The sequence below is a fragment of the Triticum urartu genome, chromosome 2A (genome assembly GCF_056163025.1).
Source record: "Triticum urartu cultivar PI428250 chromosome 2A, HENAU_Tu73, whole genome shotgun sequence".
In the NCBI taxonomy this organism is placed as follows: domain Eukaryota; kingdom Viridiplantae; phylum Streptophyta; class Magnoliopsida; order Poales; family Poaceae; genus Triticum; species Triticum urartu.
In genome coordinates, this window is record NC_141874.1 from 754,516,647 (window position 1) to 754,537,599 (window position 20,953).

The 20,953-nt window shown below is 46.2% G+C and overlaps 1 protein-coding gene, 1 long non-coding RNA gene and 1 pseudogene across 2 annotated transcripts; 1 reads left to right on the plus strand and 2 right to left on the minus strand.

Annotated features, from left to right (window-relative positions):
* Positions 1–658: 658 nt before the first annotated feature.
* LOC147987813 (uncharacterized) lies at positions 659–8,860 on the minus strand. The gene is made up of 3 exons (XR_015617725.1): positions 8,699–8,860; positions 1,865–2,094; positions 659–1,793 (listed from the first exon to the last, which is right to left on the minus strand). It is a non-coding gene; the product is annotated as an uncharacterized LOC147987813 (long non-coding RNA).
* On the plus strand, positions 2,102–7,568 carry LOC125526432 (uncharacterized). The gene has a single exon (XM_048691144.2). It carries the CDS (start codon positions 2,828–2,830, stop codon positions 6,770–6,772), a length of 3,945 nt encoding a protein of 1,314 aa, XP_048547101.2. The 5' UTR covers positions 2,102–2,827; the 3' UTR covers positions 6,773–7,568.
* Positions 8,861–11,942: 3,082 nt separating the features above from the next.
* LOC147987814 (uncharacterized) lies at positions 11,943–20,327 on the minus strand (annotated as a pseudogene).
* Positions 20,328–20,953: the final 626 nt, after the last annotated feature.

Genomic DNA, 20,953 nt, shown 5'->3' on the forward strand with positions numbered 1-20,953 from the left:
CAAAAGACCAAGGGTCGGATAATATCAAAGTCACCTGCCAGCCAAGTAGTTGAGTTGTCGACGAGTTTATTACACGAAAGGGGGGTGGCATCTATAGAAGGGACCATATATAGAAAAATTGTAACATGGGGCAACGAATCAATTAACGACGCACCCTTGCAGAATACCAGAGATGACACGAGAAATCGTAATGATAGATCTGCAGCCTGCTGAAAAGTAAAAAGTGGACAGAAAAGAAAAAGAAGCTGGGTAGAGGGTTGATGTTCTGCGTGGTGATAAGTTGCCAATAGACGCCTTGATTGTGCTTGCTTGCAGAACTATACATCTTTTCTTTTCTTTTTTTACTTCATCGGCACAATTTAACTGTCCAGATCGATTTTAGGTCTTTCATTACGACAATTATCTGTTTATGTATATATGAAGCAAGTGAGAATGCATCTCAGAAACATCATCTGCAGAAGAGAACCGACGACCCTTCACGCTTGCCTGTTTTATGAATAAAACATTCATTAGAGACACAGGGCAATAAAAATAACCTAGTCCGGCTCCCGGTTAGAGCAATTTTTCTTGAAGTATCTCACCCGTCGCTTCTCTTCCTTACTAAAAATACCCTAGCTACTAGGTGCTAGTACATGCCTGCATTCAAAAGCATTCATTAGAACATGGAAAATGATGAGAGAGAAAACCGATGGTAGTCAAAAAGGTTCTTCTACGAAGAGAAAGGATGGAAGGATCATGCTAGTCAAAACTGGATGCCATCAGTTAAGAAAAATAAAACCCATAGGCCATATATGTATATAATCATTCAACCGTTTGCCTATGTGGTGTTTATGGACAAATAAAAATTCAGCCTGCACCCCTTTCTTTTAGGAGACTTATCAATGTAAACCTTCCTATTATTATGTTAGTACTGAAACTATATCATGCGATGGCTGCTATTTCAACATGTTTATCCATTACAACTATTCTTTCAACGTTGATCATCGATGTTACTACTGTAATTGTCCCAAAGTGCATGCTTAACAATGCAGGCTCTTCAGTGTTCCTGGAGAAAAATGCAAAATGGAAGCAAAGGAGAAAGGAACACAGATGCTATCGCCGTGCAAAGAACCAAGGTTCAAATGAAATCAAAGTCACTTGTCAGCCAAGTAATCGAGTTGTCGACAAATTTATCACATGGAAGGGACCATAACAAAAATCGTAACAAGAGGATGAGGAATCAATTTAATAACGCATCCTTCAAGAACACCAAAGATGACACGAGAAACCGTCATGAAGGATCAGCATGCCTCCTGAAAAGTTAAGGAATAACAGAAAGAAAAAAGAAAGGAAGAAGTTGGGTAGGGCTGATGCTCCGGCTAGAGATAACTTGCAGAAGACTACCAAAAACGCCTTTTCTTTCTGAGATTGCCAGTAGATGGTGTTCTTCCTTGTAGAATTCTGTTTTCTTTTGAAACTCCATCAACACAATTTAACTGTTCATAGATTTTAGGTCTTTAATTATGGCAAGTGTATATATATACATGAACTAGTGAGAAGAATGTCGTCTAAGAAACAAAATCTGCAGGGGAGAACCAAAGACCCTTAACGTTGCCTGCACTATGCACACAAAACATTCTTCAGAGAACAGGGCAACGACCCAGTGGAAGGGTGGCGTAGTGCTGAGGCACCCAGGTCGACTCCCGCTTGGAGCAAGAATCAAATGCCATCCCCCTTCCAAACGACCAAGGTTCGAATGAAATCAAAGGCTTGAGCTTTCGACAAGTTCATCACACGGAAGGGACCATGCAAAACTGTAACAGTGGGCGATGAATCAATTAATGGCGTATCCTTCCAGAAGACCAAAGATGACACGGGAACTTACCAATTGTGGTTGCTTGCAGAACTATGGTTTCTTTTCTAACTTCATCAGCACAATTTAACTGTGGTCAGTGAGAACAAGGCCATCTCAGGAACATCTTCTGCAAGAGGTACCAAAGACCCTTTACCTTGATAGTGGTAGCACTGATGCACCCAGGCCGGCTCCTGCTTGGAGCTAATTTTCGAAGTATATATCACCCGTTTGCTTCTCTTCCCAAATAAAAATATCCTCGCCTGCATTTTAAAACAAAACACTCGTCAGAATGTGGAAAACACTAAGCACTCCATCCTGCTTGCAACTGATTTTGAAAGACTGCGCGTTGCACGCGTGTAATGTCATCCCGTCTACTCCCTCCGTTCCTAAATAGAAGTCCTTTTAGAGATTGCAGTACAAACTATATACGGGTGTATGTAGACGTATTTTAGATGTAGATTTACTCAATTTTGCTCCGTATGTAGTCCATAGTGGAATCTCTACAAAGACTTATATTTAGGAACGGAGGGAGTACTACTTTAGACTATCAAAGATGAAATGAGAAATCGTGATGAAGGATCTGCATGCAGCCTGCTGAAAAGTAAAGAAATGACAGAAAAGAAAAAGAAGAAGTTGGGTAATGGGTTCATGCTCTTTCTGAAGAGTAGGCAAATCGCGGTCCCCTGCCCTCATACATTCATCATGAAGGTTCATGCTGAAAGAAGTAAAGAATGTAGAGAAAGGAAAAGAAGAAGCTGCCTTAAGTGGCGTGGGTACCAGGTACTAGAATAGAAGAACAAATCCTTTTGCTAGCTGCTCACGGCACACACACAGATAGACGTGTGCATCGCATTGCATGCAAGGCCACACACCACAAGACGCATGAACGCATGCTAGGTGCTAGCTTAGCCTGCTTCTGCTACACCGATCAATCAAACTCTTGAGACACCATCACACACACCAGGCCGCCGCCGGCGGCGAAGGGATTTATCCATGGCGGAGCTCGCAACAGGTGCCGTGAGCACCCTGCTGGGTGTGATCGGCCAAGAGGCGCTGAGGCTCGGCCGTGTTCGGCACGACGTGCAGTTCATCCAGGAGGAGATGGAGAGCATGGGCAGCTTCCTGGCAAACCTCTCTGCAAACAGCCGCGAGCACGACGAGCAGGTCCGCACCTGGATGAACCAGGTCCGGATCCTCGCCAATGACTGCAACAACTGCATCGACCTCTACCTCTACCGCGGGAACCCCGCGCTCCACCGGCCCAAGGAAGGTCCCGCCCGTTGCCTCTGGTGGACTTCCTGGCTGCCACGGAAGCTGCTCGCGCAACACCGCGCGGCCGGCCAGCTGAGGGAGCTCAAGGACCGCGCATTGGACATCAGCAACCGCCGAAGGAGGTATGGCGTCGAGGTCAAAACAGAGTCATCATCTTCGAGGGCTGGGCAGCTCTGGGAGCCATTGTTCTTGTCGGCCACACAAGACCATGAAGAAGAAGAAGAAGAAGACTACTACCAACATGCTGGTGATCCACTCAAGGTGGCCTTATCCATGACCAGCATGAGGATGGACAAGGAAGCCTACTTTCGAGAAAGGCTAGATGACTGGATGGGATCGGTGGTGAGTTCGGAGGTGAAAGGAGACATAGAGCCGAATGCGACAGGATCAACAAAACTGGCGGCCGAATCAAAACCATTACTACCATGCATCGCCTTTGAGGTAACGAAGGCCGAGGACACCGACCGTCTTGCGCTTAAAGTCCTGGGGGTGGTAGAAGACTATTTCAAGAGGGCAAAAGACGTCCAAGATAAGGTAGCTGTGCTACCAGAGAACAAGGACGCCGGGAACATCATCGTCTTCGTCGATGTCCCAACGGTGCACTACGATAGTGTACCACTACAACCCCACAAGATCCTGTGCTACATCCTCGCTGAGCTCGAGTGGCCGAAAGGCACTCCCAGATCAAGATGGCTTACTTACACATACACAAGGGAAAAGATTCGTGAAATCAAGGACATGATAAGAGGAGTGGATGTCAACGCAATACACAATCTTGGGGATTCGGACCAGTTGAAAAATGAAGAAATCGGCTTGGGCCAACTCCTCCGGCTGCTCATCTACCACTCAACTAGTGCTGCTGTATCTGAAAAAGACAAAAAGATTAAATCCGGAGTAGGAATATTGTACAATGTCATCATAAAAAAAACAGCCAGGAAACTCAAATGGAAAATAGAAAAAGGCGACTCAAGCCCAGAGCTGCCTGAGCCTGAATATGAAGACATATTGAAGACGGTGTTTCCAAAGTCGACCAGCATCACCACCACTGCTGCCGCCAATAGTCCCAGTGGCACATCGGTCGACGAAGAAATCGAAGAAACAGTTGAAGGGGTTAAAGAGATGATAAATGAGCTCCAGAAATTAGACAAATCTGACAAGAACCCAGAAGCTGATATTAACAAAACCACAGAGAAGAAGAAAGAAATCGTAAAGAAGATTAGGAACCGTCTCAAGATCAAAATGATGGTGCAAAAGATTAAAGAATGTTTGAGAGATGATCAAAAGATCCTGGTAATCCTCAAATTAGTTTATGACAAGTATGTATGCCAATGGGAGGAGACCAGAAACAGTTTGAGCCTATTGGAGTGCCCCATCACTGGTGCTGTGATTGTGGCCACAAAGACCGCTCAACGGGACAAGAAGCAGCAAGCATTTCAAGGTCCAGAGCTGGATCGTATGGAATATTCTCTTGCTGGCCTCTACCTTGATACTGTGCTCAGAAAAATAGGCCAGCATATGGATAGTGAAGAAACCTGCCAGATTCTTCGCGACATCTTGTGCAGGTGCGAGTCACAAGAATTCTGTATGAAGCTCTTTGCTCATGCATTGTATACCAAACCCAAGAGGAGCAGTGAAGAGCTGAGCAAGTTGCACAGAACCTTGTGTGACCGTGTCACACAAAAATCATTGCCCAGTAGGATGTTCAAGTTCTCCTACATGGAGCTACCTAAAGAGTACAGATTCTGTTTGTTGTACCTTGCTATCTTCCCTCAAGGACGTGCCATGAGAGGGTCAACCTTGATAGGACGATGGGTTGCAGAAGGGCTGATAACCACCAAAGACTCACGCCAGTCCTCTTCAGTGGATGAAGCCGAGAAATGTTTTGATACACTGGTCGCACGGTGCCTTGTTTGTCCTGCCGGCATTGGTGCTACTGGAAGGGTCAAGAGCTGCATGGTGGATGAGCTAGTTTATGGATTCATTACCACGGTCGCCATCAAGGAGCGCATTCTGGAGACATGGCTGTCACATCACTTGGCTCGTCACTTCTCCATATTCAACGATGTCCGCCTCCGCAGCTCAGACACAATAGAGGATTTCTTTAAAAAGTCATCTCAGTTCTACAAGCTCAAGGTGCTAGATCTAGAAGGCTGTGAATGCTTCCCAGAGTACCAGTACTACCTGAATGACATATGCAGGAACATAGTAATGCTAAAGTATCTCGGCCTGAGGGGAACAGGCATTACCAGGCTGCCCAGTGAAATCAACAATCTTCTTGAGCTGGAGGTATTGGATATCCGGGATACCAAGATCCCTATGTCTGCCACAAGAAATATCCTGCTCCGAAAGCTGAAACGACTGTTGGCTGGTCGAAAGCTGAAGGGTCTGATAGCTAGTCACGTTGACTCAATTCAAAGCAGTTCTGATGACAAGACCAAAAAAGTGGAGCTTGTGGAGGTACTGTGCAATGGCAAGCTTCAGAATGGTCTGAAGCGTCTGTTGGACGGTCATGTTGATTCAAGTCCTGCTGATTACTCCAGTGTGCAGATCCCTGAGAAGATCGAAAAAATGCTGGGTGTGGAAGTATTGTCCAATGTCAAGCCCAAGAATCAACAAGACTTGGTAAGCATTGCAACTCTAAATGACCTGAAGAAGCTCGGTGTGGTTATCAACAAGGAGAGTGACCTCCAGCCATTGCTTAATGCAATCAGTGAGCTCCTAAACAAGTCCCTCCGCTTTCTGTCAATTACTCTTGACATAACCATATACAAGGACTCTCCCTCAAAGCTGAGTCTGGTAAACAGCCCCAAGGATCTTGAGAGCCTAAGTATCTACGGAAGCAAAAGGTGGCTCGTGGATATCAAAAGCACTAGCACACAAATGTGGAAGCTTCTTGAATCATTGACTGAAAATGGAAAGCAACTTGCCAAGATAACTCTAAGTCGCACTTTTTTGAGCCAGGAAAATCTGAAGGTCCTTGCCAAGCTTGAGAACTTACGTTGTGTCAAGCTTCGACACAGTGCGTACAATGAGAGCAAGCTCACTTTCAATAAGGGAGAATTCAAAAATCTCAACACATTTCTTGTTGAGGAAAAAAAAATGACTGATATCACTTTTGAAAATGGAGCTGCTAGTAACCTCGAGAAGATCGTTTTGTCCTTCACCAGCATAGTCTCTATCAGTGGAGTCAACTGCCTTCAAAAACTGCAGGAGCTCGAGCTGAAGGGCACCAATAACATGGAGATGGTGCATTCATTATTTGACAATGCCAAACACATAACCAAGGTGACTCTTCGTGATACAATGCTGGAGCAAGGTGATCTGAAAATCCTTGCTAGCAATAAGAAGATGCGCTACCTAGTGCTCTTGGGGAAGTTTTATAATGGCAGTCATCTTACCTTCGAAGATGAATTCCAAAAGCTCAACCTTCTTATTGTTGACTCCTCTGAGTCTGACATAACCAAGATAAGCTTCACCAACAGCTCGCCTAATCTTGAGAAGATTGCCTGGTCATTCAAGGAAATTGTTTCTCTGTCAGGAATCGACAAACTTCATGCATTAAAGGAGCTGGAGTTGAAAGGTGGTGACAGTGTCCCTAATAAGTTGAAAGAAGACATTAAAAAACAAAAGATTAGGCTTGACTATAAACCCAGGGATAGGCCATAAAAATAAGAAGAAAACAAAAGAGAAGCAGATGGTGCAAGATGCCCATCCTTGGGGAAGGCGAAGAACTGGTGCTGGAGGAACTGAAGGGCTTCCCGTTACTTCGTCCATTCATCGTCAATTCCTGCCATGGTATGTGTTTGTGTGTGTTCGTGTGGCTTGCCATTGTGTGTTTCTGTCTACTGGGTGTGCATTTGTGTTCTGCCTGTGCCGATTGATTTAAGTGGTGTGGGTGTATCCAGTTACTTGTCCTGACCTGCATGTGTGGCTTGTGATTGTGGTTGAGCATAATGGTTGTGCATATGCTCACGGGTCTGGATTTGTGTGGCTTTCCTCTGGACAAAATGGTTCCATGTAATAAGTGTGATGCTTGTACGCACATTTGACTTCTTATTAATATATACTGTTGTGTGTTATATCATGTGCTTTGGCTGGGTTCTCCAATGATGAACTAGTGTAGGTCATAACGTAATAACGCAGCTACCAGCCGTAATATCAAAAGCAGTTAATTATAGCCTTTGAAGCAGAGTTTGTTTTAATGCAGATCAGAGGTTTCTCAGATATTTGTCCATCTTCACCGTAGCTAGTGCGGTACTGAAACCGTCCATGGTTTTATGTAAGTCATCACTGATCTAGTGAAAAATAGCTAGGTTGGTAAAGTCGTTGGCCAAATAAACAGAAGTTTCATAGACTAAGTTTCACTAGAGTCCTCTTGACAGAATTCAGTAAGAGGCTCACACATGACCAGACACCTATGTTTAGTGCGCAAAAATTCCCTAAAGCTGTTCATAGAGATTTGACTTGCTGCAGCAGTATCCACACATTCAGAATTTATATTAGAACCAAGGCTAGAATGCCACCCCCCCCCCCCCCCCCCCCTCCACACGTACCTGAGTTAGATCCTGTGACAGGGCGCCACTCCCCTTCAGTTCCTCTAATCTCAGAAATAGCCAAGTTATCACAGCTAGCTTAATAAGTGCCATCAGATATCATTTTTCAGAGAACTGATGGAACTCCATTGTCACTGGGAATTTTCCTGTTGAATCTCTTCTCAAGGAATAAGGCCGCATTTACTTTGCAAAACTGAGAACACCACCAAGTGAAGAACCGTGAGTCACTTGTACCCTGTTATCTTCCCCTATCAGGACCATGCGACAGCAACAGCTTCCTCGTCAGGTAGATCAAAAGCAGAGTATAAGAAGCAACGAAGTTCTGTATCCCGCTCTTGTTGCTCCCGCTTCCTCTGCGCTGGCATTATTTTTTTCTCCTTCGATCTTCCATTCCAGTACTTAAATGAGCTTCGAGAGCTGCTACTAATATATTCCACCTTGGCGCAATCACGCTGCTGTTGGTCAAGACTGCCATCAGCCACGGCACTGAATATTTGAACAATTGTCTTGCACCTGCTGATCTTCACTAGGAAGTAGAAACACACCCAATGCTAGATGATTCCGGAACATGATTCACTGCCTGATTGCAGCACCTTCTTCCTGTGGTGGTGTTCGTTTTTCCTGTGGTTTATATATGAACCACCGCTTCTGCAACAGGCATTTGATCAAACACCTGACCTGGTGCGCATGTCTCCTCGGCCTACACCTGGCCTTGCTGTTCTTCCATTCCAAATCGAACTGTGAGCATCGCCATGGATCCATGCTTCCATCTACAATGTGCCGACATGGTACGAGTTATCCTGGCCAAATGGAGGGCAGACCCAGGCACCGGCAATGTGTCGAGCACCTGGTGAGCGTGACCAGATACAGCTAAACGCAGAGCAATCCGTCCTCGCATTGTTCAGCGGAACAGGTCTTTGCTTCGTCAGCGCGCGATTGACTCTTTTCTTATCGGTTTTTTCATGGTGAATGAAAACTGGGGGCACGCCCCTGCATCTGCATTCGAAAAGGGATAAACGCGATCGGGCCTGGGACTTGCCTTAAAAAGGAAGGAAGGAAGGAAGGAAGGATGAGCGCCAACGCTCGGCAGATGCAGACCAGCCCGCCGCTTGACCGACGCTCCGCAGATGCAGGGAGGGGTTCGCCGCCGGGCAACGCCTTCACGGCGTCCGACGCCGGTGATGCGGCACCAACGCCGTCGATACCCAGGGATTGGGATTTTTTTTCTCTTTTTATTAGCGACACCAGCCAGCGGGCCGGCCGAACAATACAGCGGGCCATTGGGCTTGACAGACGCTGGGCAGGGAGGGATTCTTTTGTTTCTTGTGTCTTCTTTTCGGTTTTTTTATTTCATTCACTTTGTTCCTTTCCTTATCTCTTGCATTTATTTTTTATTCTATATATATGAATACTCACTTTATACAAAATAAATTTAAAATATATAGATTACAAATATATAACATTTTTATATAAAATGCGTGCTCGCCTTTGAAATTATATGAATATTTATTCAACGCATGATTCTTTTTTAAAAGGTTCATCAGTTATTAAAATATGTTTTGTCATATATTATAAGATATTGGTGGCGTATTAGAAATTTGTTCTTATTTTTTATGAAAGAGTTTCATCGTGTATGAAAAAGGTCCATGTTAATAAATTGATCATCACGTTTTTCAAAAGGTTAATCATGTATCAAAAATGTTTGTCATATATTAAAAAAGGGTGTGGCTAGTGGATTGAGACTTAACAAAGTCTCACTCAAGTGATATACCATATAAAAAGAAACAAGAAAAAAGAAAAGAAAAAATGCATGAATCTTCATGCTAGATCAAACAAATATAGCATCGACCGAGACATAACCAAGACTCAGTTGACTGTGACTTAGCAAAATTGATTAAAAATGATACATGATTAACCTTTCACATGATTAAACTTATTACAAGGTTTTTTTTATTTGTGTTTTTTTAAGTTTCATTGTGTATGATTTTTTTCCATCATGTATAAAGAAAATTTCTTCACGTATTAAAATTTTCCTGTCCATGTTAATTTGTTTCTATTGTGTTTTTCAAAAATTCTAATCACATATGAAAAAAATGTTTGACGCATATTTAAAAATTATTAATCATGTGAAAGCATGAACCAAACAAAAGTTCCAGTTCTGCATGCGATGTGTTGATGACCATCTGTAGGAGATAAATTTATCTTCAAAATAGAAATTCCTATTACAGGCATCTGCCTGCTAGTTTTTTTTAATAGAAACATCAAAAGGGTATCTTAGATGTGATAAATATCAACAAAAAGCAAAAGCCAGTGTACAATAGACGACCCCGAGGCATCAGTAAAAAATAGAAGTACATTGAAAATCGTACTAGTCTTCTTTCTCTGAGTGTATGTCATCCAACGGAGATTGAAAATTATGCTGAACCAACAATAAACAAAAGGGATAGATGCAAACACGCTCATCATACTAGGCTTTGAAGAACACAATAGCCACTCGCCCCTTGAGACGAGATCTAGAAATCGCTAAGGCAACATCGGTTGGAGCATCACCCAATGTAATACAAGATTGCAATTCATGTGCACCAGTTCATACGGTTGCAGAAACTAGACAATGCCACAAAACAACGAGGAAGAGATCTCAAAGTCGCTGCACCAATAGCCAGTCAATCACTCTCCTTGAAAGACACACCAACTACCAAAATATGGATGGAACCAATAGATTTGGGGACACGAACTCTCATACGCCAGATCAGACGTTGTCAAGGTAGGGAGAGACCATAGAGATCCCACCACCTCATCGAAGTTAAACTTAATAAGGAAAAGAAAATAAGACAGCGGGTCCCCACTCCTCTTGCTGCCGACGAGGCGACTAGACGGGAAAAAGGAGGGGGGCCGAGGCAGCGGTGTGTAGGGAAGTTGTGGCGGCGGCTAGGGTTGGGAGCCATGGGGAAGCTGCTGCATCATCTGCCTGCCAATTCTTGAATACGCACACTATGGATTTTTTTACAAAGCTAATAGATGTCGTTTACCATGAGAAGTCGGCGATTCTAAAGTAGGACCACTTTTCCCTAACATTTTCCTTGCTCTTGGAAAAACTCAAACCATGCAGAATAACTGCATGTGTTATGTTAAGAAGAAAGAGAACAAGCACCGCAAGCCTTGTTCTGGGAATATGATCACCCTAATACATATCATGTTGGCCAAAATATACGAAAAATAAAAAATAACGGATAATGAGCAAATACTACCTTTAATCACTTTACAGTGTAGGTAATATATTGCAGACTAAACACAACAGTTAAATAATGACCAGTTCAATAAGATAATTAAAAAATGCATCCATCTACAACTTCATGGCCAAATACAAATACCATACTGTTTGACATTTATGTTCAACAACATGATCAAACTGCGAAAGGCTCCAACACTGGGCGTTAGTTTATTTTTCAACAACAAATTGCTTATGTATGTCCATTAAATAGAAGCATTTGGCATTACCATGTCAAATGTAATACATGTTAGCTCAACCAGGCCCTGAGCATATGGCATGCTAGCCGGACCAACCTCTTATTCTTAGGGGACCAGACACCCTTGGTCCCCAGCATCCACAAGGGATCTCCAAAAGTTAACACATGATGCATGAGTTCACTGGATACCTAGAGATCAGAAGACAATCTTCGTTCTGTCAATGGATCCACCGTAAGTAACTAGTAGTAACATAATTTTTTCGACAAAGGATGAATTTTATTATCTCAAGATAAAGTATCGAGAGGATACAAATACAATGAGCACACACCCGGCCTCTGCATAACTAGGATGCACACAGCCAACACTAACACACGCACACAAAAAACACGCTCACAAATATCAAAGTCATGCAAGACCAAAGCTATATGTAGACGAGGAAAAAAAACCTAGCTCGGATCCGCGATCCGCAAACTAAAACAATGACCATATCCGCACCAACCATCTTATGACATCACACAAACGCCAAGGTTCTTCAACAGCAACGCCTTTAGGAAGGGAGCGGCGCTCAATGACCGCCGTCACCGGATACAACCAGCAAGGTCAGAATCTAAGTTTTCACCCTGAAGAACCAGTCCGAAGATATCCAAGCAATGCCTTCAACAAGGTAACGACAGAAAAACATCGCCATTGCCAGGTATAACCAACACATGTCGGACCTAGGCTTTCACCCCGGAGCTCAAGACCAGATGCTTGAGTAGCACCATCATCGACGTAACTTATGTGTTGTCGCCGCCACTTTCCCGCGATCCCAGCAGCTACATGCGATGCGCGACCACTGCCACTGCACAACCATCCCTCTGCGTCAAATCATCGTTCATAGTTTGCATCTCCCTGCTGAACACAACCACTGAATCTGGAGAGAGCAACACTCGCGAAGACCTTTCGGTGGTCACCGCAATTTGCAGCGAGTCCGCCGCCGCTGGCAGGAGTGGCGTAGATGATGAAGCCGCTAGATCTGCCATTAATCCCCGCACCACGACCACCACCGAATCAGCCGGACAGTTCAGCACACCATGAGAGTCGTGCTTTCAGGAAACATGAAGCCAATAGGCCAAATCACGTATCCCAATGACAACATCACACGCAGGTCATCACAGAAATCATCTTGCACCACTTGGAGATGGTGAACGCCCGATGGCTGGCTTCATTGTGAGACAACGGGGAGAGGACTGTGCGTGCTTGCGGCCGTTGAAGGTCACCATATGGTGATCTGACTAGCCCCTTGGACACAGATGCCATCGCCAAGAAGAATCAATTGCAGGACAATAAGCAACTTACATGTGAGCTTAAAGCCTCCAACGTAAGAGCAGCACCAAAGATAGAAGCCAAAGAAGAACAATCAAAGCTCCCAGCAAAGGGAATTTCTTCAAGAGAGATGCCCACAGAACTCAGGTTGGCAAGTTTGCTAGATCCCATTGGTGAATTGACCATCTGCATAGTAATAACCAGATTAATGGTACGTAATCTCATTAATTAAACACGCTTCTATATAATTTTAGAGCCATACCTCCCTGCTTGGCATGCTGGACGCCAGCTCAGCTTTAGTGTAACAGCCAAATTCGGTAGAGTTCATGCACAAGTTTTTCATGACAAGGTATCTTCAAGTAGTTTACCTTACTGCAATCCCTGAGTATAACCTGTTGTAAAGCTGAAGAACTGGAAAGGAGGCAACATAGCTCGTCACCCGTAATACGCACCATAAGCAGCTCTAGTTTTGTCAGGCTTCTCAAGCAACAGAGGCCAGCTGCAGGATGAAAGGAACAATTGGAAAGGTAAGACACCCAAGCGAGTCTCCGAGCCCATTCGATAAAAGTTGGCATGGCAACTTGTATATGTGATGGTTACTCATAAGCAGAGTAAGCGTGAGTTGTTCAATTCCTTGTGTAACAGCCTTCTCAAGCCATTTGTCGACATTATCACGCTCCTTCGCACCGCAATTCGGAACCAACCGAAGGATGAGTTTCCTCACGCCAGTGCCTGAGTGGTTCCTTAGAATGTGGTCAATTCTTCTTTTAAAATCGCTAGCTGGTTCCTCGTACGCATGTATGCCCAAGCCCAATTCTTCCCTACTGAAAATGAGGTTGGGATGGTGTCTCCAGGACCATAGAAAGGACTGAGACATGCATGCGGCTCGGGCGGCGTCTCTCAGCGGCATTAAGGAGTGTATATGACGCCAGATTTCCTGCATCCACAAGCACGAGAGAGAAGTTCAACATAAGCGCAGCTGTAAGATAGATGGTTACTTCAATTCCATGGTTAGCTTAGATGCCTTTAGCATGTTTTCCCAGAAGTGTTGGCAATGTTGATTACTAAGAGGCCCCATTATATGTTGCCTGTTTGCTGGTGGACGTGGAGAAGCATCGACTGATCCATCGAATGAGATTCGTCGATTCAACGACTGGGTTGCGGACTTAGGCCTTCTTGAGCTGGACAGGGTCGGGGCGAGATTTACCTGGACCAATCGACAGGTTTCCCCGACCCTTAGTGTGCTGGACCGTGTGTTCTTCTCCCCTGACTGGGAGCTTCGGTTCCCCTTGGCTTCTCTTCAGGCTATTACTCGTATTGGGTCCGACCACGGTCCCCTTCTCTTGTCATCTAGGGATGAGAGACCCTGGCCTCCACCATGGTTTCGTTTCGAAGCTTTCAGGCAGTTCATGAAATGCTGGGGTGCTAATATTGGGAGGGATCTTCGGATCCAGAAGGCTTCCCTCCTCGAGGAGATCCGGGCCCTTGACCTTCGCGCAGATATTCCAGGGATCTCCGCTGATGAGTGGGCTCATAGATACAATCTGGAAGACTCTCTCATGGAGATTTATTCCAAGGAGGAGGAATTTTGGCGTCAGCAAGGTTCTATAAATTGGGTGATGTTTGGTGACGCCAACACAGCTTACTTTCAGGCCATCGCTAATGGCCGTAGGCGTCGATGCTCCATTCCCCTTTTATGGGAAGGAGGTCAGCTGTTTCAGGACCCTCAGGCTATCCGCTTGCTGGTCGACGACTTCTACAAGTCGTTATTTGCAGGGCACCCTCGGGGGGAGGGGGGTTGGGGGGGATCGCTCTTGCCGACCATATTTGGTCGCCTGACCAACAAATCTCCCCGGAGTAGAATGCGGCCCTTCTCGCCCCATTTGATTCCGCGGAGGTGGAGGCCTTTGTCAAGAACATGAACCCGGCCTCGGCCCCTGGTCCCGATGGATTGCCGGTCCGGTTTTTCCAGGCTTTCTGGCCGATGGTCAAGGAGATCATCCTTGACCTGTTCCGTGAGTTTTCTAGGGGCACATTAGATTTGTCGCGGCTTAACTACGGGATCATCTCCCTGATTCCCAAGGTGCCGGGAGCTGCAGATATTAGGCAGTTCCGCCCTATCACAGTGCTCAATGTGATATTCCGTATTTTGGCAAAGGGGTATGCCACTAGGGCGGCCCTAATCGCCCCCCGGATCCACCACCCGAACCAGTCGGCCTTCACGAAAGGCAGGTATATTCTGGATGGGATCCTTGTTCTTCACGAGGTCATCCATGAGGTCAAGAGCAAGCACCTCCGCGCTGTGTTCTTCAAGATTGACTTCCATAAAGCATATGACACCGTTCACTGGTCCTTCCTTCGGGAGGTGTTACTCAAACGTGGGTTCGATTCCCACCGGGTTGCCCGGGTGATGCAGTTAGTGATGAGTGGTCGTAAGGCGGTGAACATTAATGGGGAGATCGGGCCCTACTTCATGACTGGCCAAGGGGTACGGCAAGGAGACCCTATTTCCCCATTTCTTTTCAACCTTGTGGTCGACGCCCTAGCTTCGATCCTAGACTTGGCCAAACGAGCCGGCCACATTAAGGGGATTTGCTCCCTTCTTGTGGCCAATGGAGGTCTGACCCACCTCCAATATGCAGACGACACCATTATGATGGTGGAAGGGTCGGACAAGGACATTCAGAACCTCAAGTTCCTCCTCCTCTGCTTTCAGGAGATGTCGGGCCTCACGATTAATTTCGCCAAAAGTGAGGTGATGGTCCTTGGATACTCCCAGGCGGAAGCTCAGCGAATTGCCAATTGCTTGAATTGCCGCTTGGGGTCCTTCCCTCCTACTTATCTAGGCATGCCAATTAGTGACACGCGTCTACTAGAGTAGGACTTCTGCCCAATAATCGCCAAGCTCCAACCTAGGATGGAGCCTTGGTAGGGGAGATGGCTTTCCAAAGCCGCTCGAGTGATTTTGATGAACTTCTCCCTTATTAGCCTACTGATGTACGTCATGGGATTCTATAGTCTACATGAATCCCTCCATCATGAGGTCACCAAACTCCTCTCCAGATTCTTCTGGGCTGGAGAGAATAATAAACAGAAGACCATATGGTGAAATGGTCTGAGATCTGTAAGCCTAAGGACCAAGGAGGCCTTGGGGTCATTCTTCTAAGCGGATGAATATTGCCCTCCTCCCCAAATGGCTTTGGCGGATTCAGACCGATGAGGGCGGCCTGTGGCTTGAGATTATCCGCGCAAAGTACCTTCACGGGCAACCGCTGGCCTTCGCCCCTAGATCTGGAGGGTCCCAATTCTGGCAATCGGTGACCCGTCTGATGCCAGTCTTGCGCATTGGGACCTCCATTGAAGTGGGCACCGGATCCGACACCCTATTCTGGCTGGATAGGTGGGCCGGGACCCATCCCTTTGCGGAACGCTTTTACGCATTATTCTCGATCTGTGTCCGCCCACAGCTCTCTGTGGCTGTGGCCTTAGCTGACTTGGGCGCTATTGCCTTCCGCCGCACCTTCGGGGCGGTGGAGCTCGAGCAATGGGATGAATTGCTCGAATGTATTGCCCTCCATCCCCCCTCCCTTGAGGCCGACTCGCTATCTTGGCATCTCGAGCCAAGCGGTAGATTCTCGACTAGATCCTTATACCAGACGATTGTTCCCACCCCTGGCCCGGTGGAACTATCGGTGCTTTGGGAGATCAAACTCCCCTTGAAAATCTGCATATTTCTCTGGCAATGGTTCCAAGGCTGCCTCCCCTCGGGCATGGAGGTCCGAAAGCGTAATGGCCCCGGGATGGTCTCTGCCCCATTTGTTTGGTACCGGAAGACTGCAACCACATCTTCTTTCGGTGCCCTGCGGCACAGTTCCTATGGAGCTATTCCCGTGAGGTGGTTGGCGGCACTTGGTGCCACGACAACCTCCCGGACTTGTTTGGGGAGGTCCTTAGGCTCCCCGGCGCTAGTCGCGCCCCCACTTGGGTGGCTCTGGGTACCCTGGCATGGACCCTTTGGTGTACCCATAATAAACTAGTCATCGAACGCGTGATTTCATGCCGTGTGACTGATGCAATCTATAAAATGCGTGGCTTCTTACAACTCTGGAGACCGCTTAGCAAGCGGCACGACCGTGACGTCATCGGCAACATCATTGCGGGTTTTCGTTCCTCGGCGTCGGCTTTTGCTCCATCACGGCCACCACCTCCCGAGCGGGATTAGTTCCTTTTTAGCTTTGTTTGGGGCTTGTCCTGCTGTGCCCCCAGCGTAACTTTATGACTTGATTGTACTTTATACTGATGTGTTGGATGCTTGGTTCGATGCTTTATAATATAAAGCGGGCGGAAACCCTTTTTCTCAAAAGTTGGCATGGGAACTCGTATTTGCGATGGTTACTCATAAGCAGAGTATAAGCGTGAGTTCTTCAATTCCTTGTGTAACAGCCTTCTCAAGCCATTTGTCGACATTATCACGGTCCTTGGCACCGCAATTTGGAACCAACCAAAGGATGAGTTTTCTCACGCCAGTGCCTGAGTGGTTCCTCAGAATGTGGTCAATTCTGCTTTTAAAATCGCAAGCTGTTTCCCCGTATGCATGTACGCCCAAGCCCAACGTTTCCCTACTCAAAATGAGGTTGGGATGATGTCTCCAGGACCATAGAATGGACTGAGACACGCATGCGGCTCGGGCGGCGTCTCTAAGGAGTGTATATGACGCCAGATTTCCTGCATCGACAAGACTGAGAGAGAAGTTCAACATAAGCGCAGCTGTAAGATAGATGGTTACTTCAATTCCATCGTTAGGTTAGGTATCTTGAGCATGTTTTCCCAGAAGTGTTGGCGGTGGTGATTACTAAGAGACCCAATTATATTGTTGCCTGCTATATGTTCCTACGCTGCTAGGCTGCTACTCATACTTTATTAAGGCACATGTAGCAAGCAACCACGAAATATGGATCTGCGCTTTCTTTTGCTAACGAAGTTGCACACACGCATAACATACCGTACAAATTAAGTCAAAATTATCAGAAGTAAACATGTATGCATACAGTGCAAAGCGCATTCAATACAACACGAAAGCTAGCGTTGGCACTTGCAGCAAGCAAGATTACAACACAGAGCAAATTAAACAAATCAGACCTAAGACTAAAACGCCACCAGATGGAGGATGGATATGCAACAATACTGCTACTGATACTTTATTCATCCAGGCATGGAGCAAGCAGGCAGGAAATATTGATCAAGTTGCACACACATGATTTATATATATACCGTAGCATGTTATGCTAGCTACAAACCAAGTGAGGTCTCATTCGGTTTGGAGGATTTTCGTAGGAAAAACATAGGAATAAGGATTCCAGAGGAAAATTTCCTATGTATGCATTCGGTTTGTAGGAAATGCGTGCAGGAATTTCGTAGGAATACTACTCATTTCCCGTGTTTTTGGAGGAAACTACACATCCACTCAAAGCTCATTTTACGCGTAGGAACGAGGCAAGTCAATTCCTTAGGATGGCAAGTGACATCCTATCATATTCCTACACTACTCCTAATTCCTACGTTTTGATTTCCTCCAAACCGAATGAGCCATGAAACTATTAGAAGTAAACATGTATGCTTTAAGTGCAGAGCACATTGAATACAACACGAAGATTAAGAGGGTGACGATGATGAGGATAATAGGACCAAGACTAAGACACAGCCAGATAGAGTATGCAATAATGCACATGGAAATTAAGGTACCTCTGGAAAATTTGGCCCCTCTGTTTGACCGGCCTGAATGTGCGAAGCATCGTCTGGTTGCCGGCAGCGCGAGTCCGCCTCTGTGTTTGCCTGGTCACATGCATCGGCCTGTGATCCACCACCACCTGCAACACGGTGTTGCCGGCAGCGCGAGTCCGGCTCTCTGTTTTCTGGTGGACCTGGAGAAGCATCGACCGATCCATCTGAAAACACACCATCCGTGCGTGGTCATGGACGAGACGACGATATGGGTCGAGAGTCTGCGACGTATGAGCGTGCGCCGTGCAGTACATGCACATGTAGTAGTGGTAAGAAGAGAAGAGATGGGTCTGCTCTTACCACCGGGGGTTGGGGTTGGCGGCGGCGGCGGCGCTGCAGGGACATGATCCAACTGAGCTCCGGTAGCCCCATGGCCGTCGTGACGATCGACTGTGGTAGCTGGTGCTTGGCCAGGAGGAGGCTGGCCGAAATCATCCACTTAATTTTTTTTTTGAGGCAAATCATCCACTTATAATATGGGCAGCGATCTGTGCCGGCGCACCGGCCCAACCATTGGGCCGGTCAAGCCCCAGCCGTTCAGATCTGGCCCCCGAGCCGTCAGATCCCTTCGGCGTGGGCGATGAGGATGAAGTACCTCTTGCGCACCAACGGCGCGTGGGGTGCCGTTGATCGCAAGGCCTCGTCCTCGGAGGTCGACAAGGGCAAGGAGGGGATAGCATCATGCGTAGAATTAGTTGAGTAGTGGCCGAGTGTGGTGGCCGATTAGTGCGTGCGCGAGCCTACATAAATTGTATTCATGTTTGCTTTCAGTCCAGAGAAATAGAGAGAAGAAAATGGCGGCTGTGTGATACAGCAGCGCCAAACACCTGCGTCTTTTTTCTGTTCTTGTGAGAGCTACGTGAGGTAGAAGAAGAGTAAGAGGGGCTGATAGAGTTAGCTCCAACAGGTGGTGATATTTTGATGCACCACGAGCACTTATTGCGGGAGTAATGGGTACATTCTTAGGGCATCTCCAACCGGAGATGGTAGGAGGGGGCGCTAGGAATTTACTCCTAGCAGATCGGTGGTTATGTTGACGATTCCCAGCGCCTCATTTGGCATTGATGCAAAGAAAGGCACCAAGCGCTTGCTCTTTTTGTAAACGCATGAGATAACTTGGCATTTCTTTCTATTATTCAAGAGCCTGTTATTAGCGCCAGCGTCGGAGGAGGGAGTGCGACCTTCGTAGGATACCCCCCCCCCCCTGCCTCGATAAGCGTTTGGGTAAGCGCGCGTTTGACATTGCAGATGCCCTTAGAAGGTTGTAGCTAGTGGGGCTTCCCCACATGCCACAATGGCGAATTAATCATTGGCACATGTCCAATGTTTTCCTCGAACTCATGCCGTACTGTTTGATTCACCGCCCCCACCACACCTTCCACTATTGTCATCATTTTTTACGAGTCAACATGTATGGTGAAGTGATCAACCCCGTGAAATATTGGCAACTGTTTCTCGTCAATATCCAACAAAATTGTCAAGTTTTGGCAATTATGGATTTTGACAAATGTTGGCTTGCGAAATATTGACAATACCATATGTTGGCATCAAACCGAATACACTCTAAATGCCACCAGAATAGAGGATGTATATGCACTTGAAAAGGTACCTCTCGAAGCTTCTGCTAAACCCGAGCCACTTGAAGATGAGGAGGAGTATAAAATGATTAAAATGCCACCAGGTAGAGGATGGATATGCAATGCACTTGCAAAGAATATCTCCGGAAGATTTTGCCCTGTATGACTATGCCCTTCTGCTTGGCCGGTCTGAGTATGAGGAGCGCCATGGTCATCTTGATTGATGATTGCCTGGTTATCTGTATCTGTTGATCCACCACCAGGAACACAACCTTGGCACTGCGGTGAGGCAGCCTTTCTTCTTTGTATTAACCTGTGCCCATGGAGATGCTTGCAGCGATCGATCTGGCTGCAAACACACGCCCACACACATGGGTTACATTTTTATTTTCTTGAAAATCCCTCGCTGGACATTTACAAAAAGCACGCCGTGCGCGCGCCAAGTCACATGCCATCCTGTCTAGAACTTATGTAGAGGAACACACCAGCTGCGACGCGGAACTCTTGGGTACCCCGCGTCAGCCCTGAATGCAACATCGTCGTAGCAACCACGTGTGGAGTTTTTGGATGGGCAAACATATAAACCTGCTCCGCTATGCCTTCCATCCGGTTTATAAGGTCCGCACATATTTTAAATCTCCTCTGGCCATCAATTAGACCGACAAATATATAAGTAACATACCATAAAAATGATGCCACTTGGAACTTTCAAATGTTAATCCAAAGGTACATTTTTGTGGCATATAACTCATATATCAGTGGTCATATTTATCAGTTTATGGCAAATTAAATTTATGAAATACGTGCGGGCCTTATAAATCTGGATGGAAGGAGTACTTTGAAGTGGTTTGCTCGGTGGCCACCGTGGAAGGTGCGCCACCGGCAGGGAGCAGTGTGAAGAGGACTAGAAGATGGAGGCTTATCTCTATGACTAGGATGATATATATACCGATAACTTCATGGGTATGGTACCCTGCCCCAAAAGAAAAGAAAAAAGAACTGCATCGGTATAGCGTGGCCTAACTACCGCTAACTAAGTTCACAAATATGGCATGGTCTAACTATTGCATTCCTGCAGTGTGGACATGCATGCATGCAATGTGTGGCCAGCTAGCATGCTATAGAAAAAATAGGAGGCTTATTATTTGGAGGTAGTTCTTCTT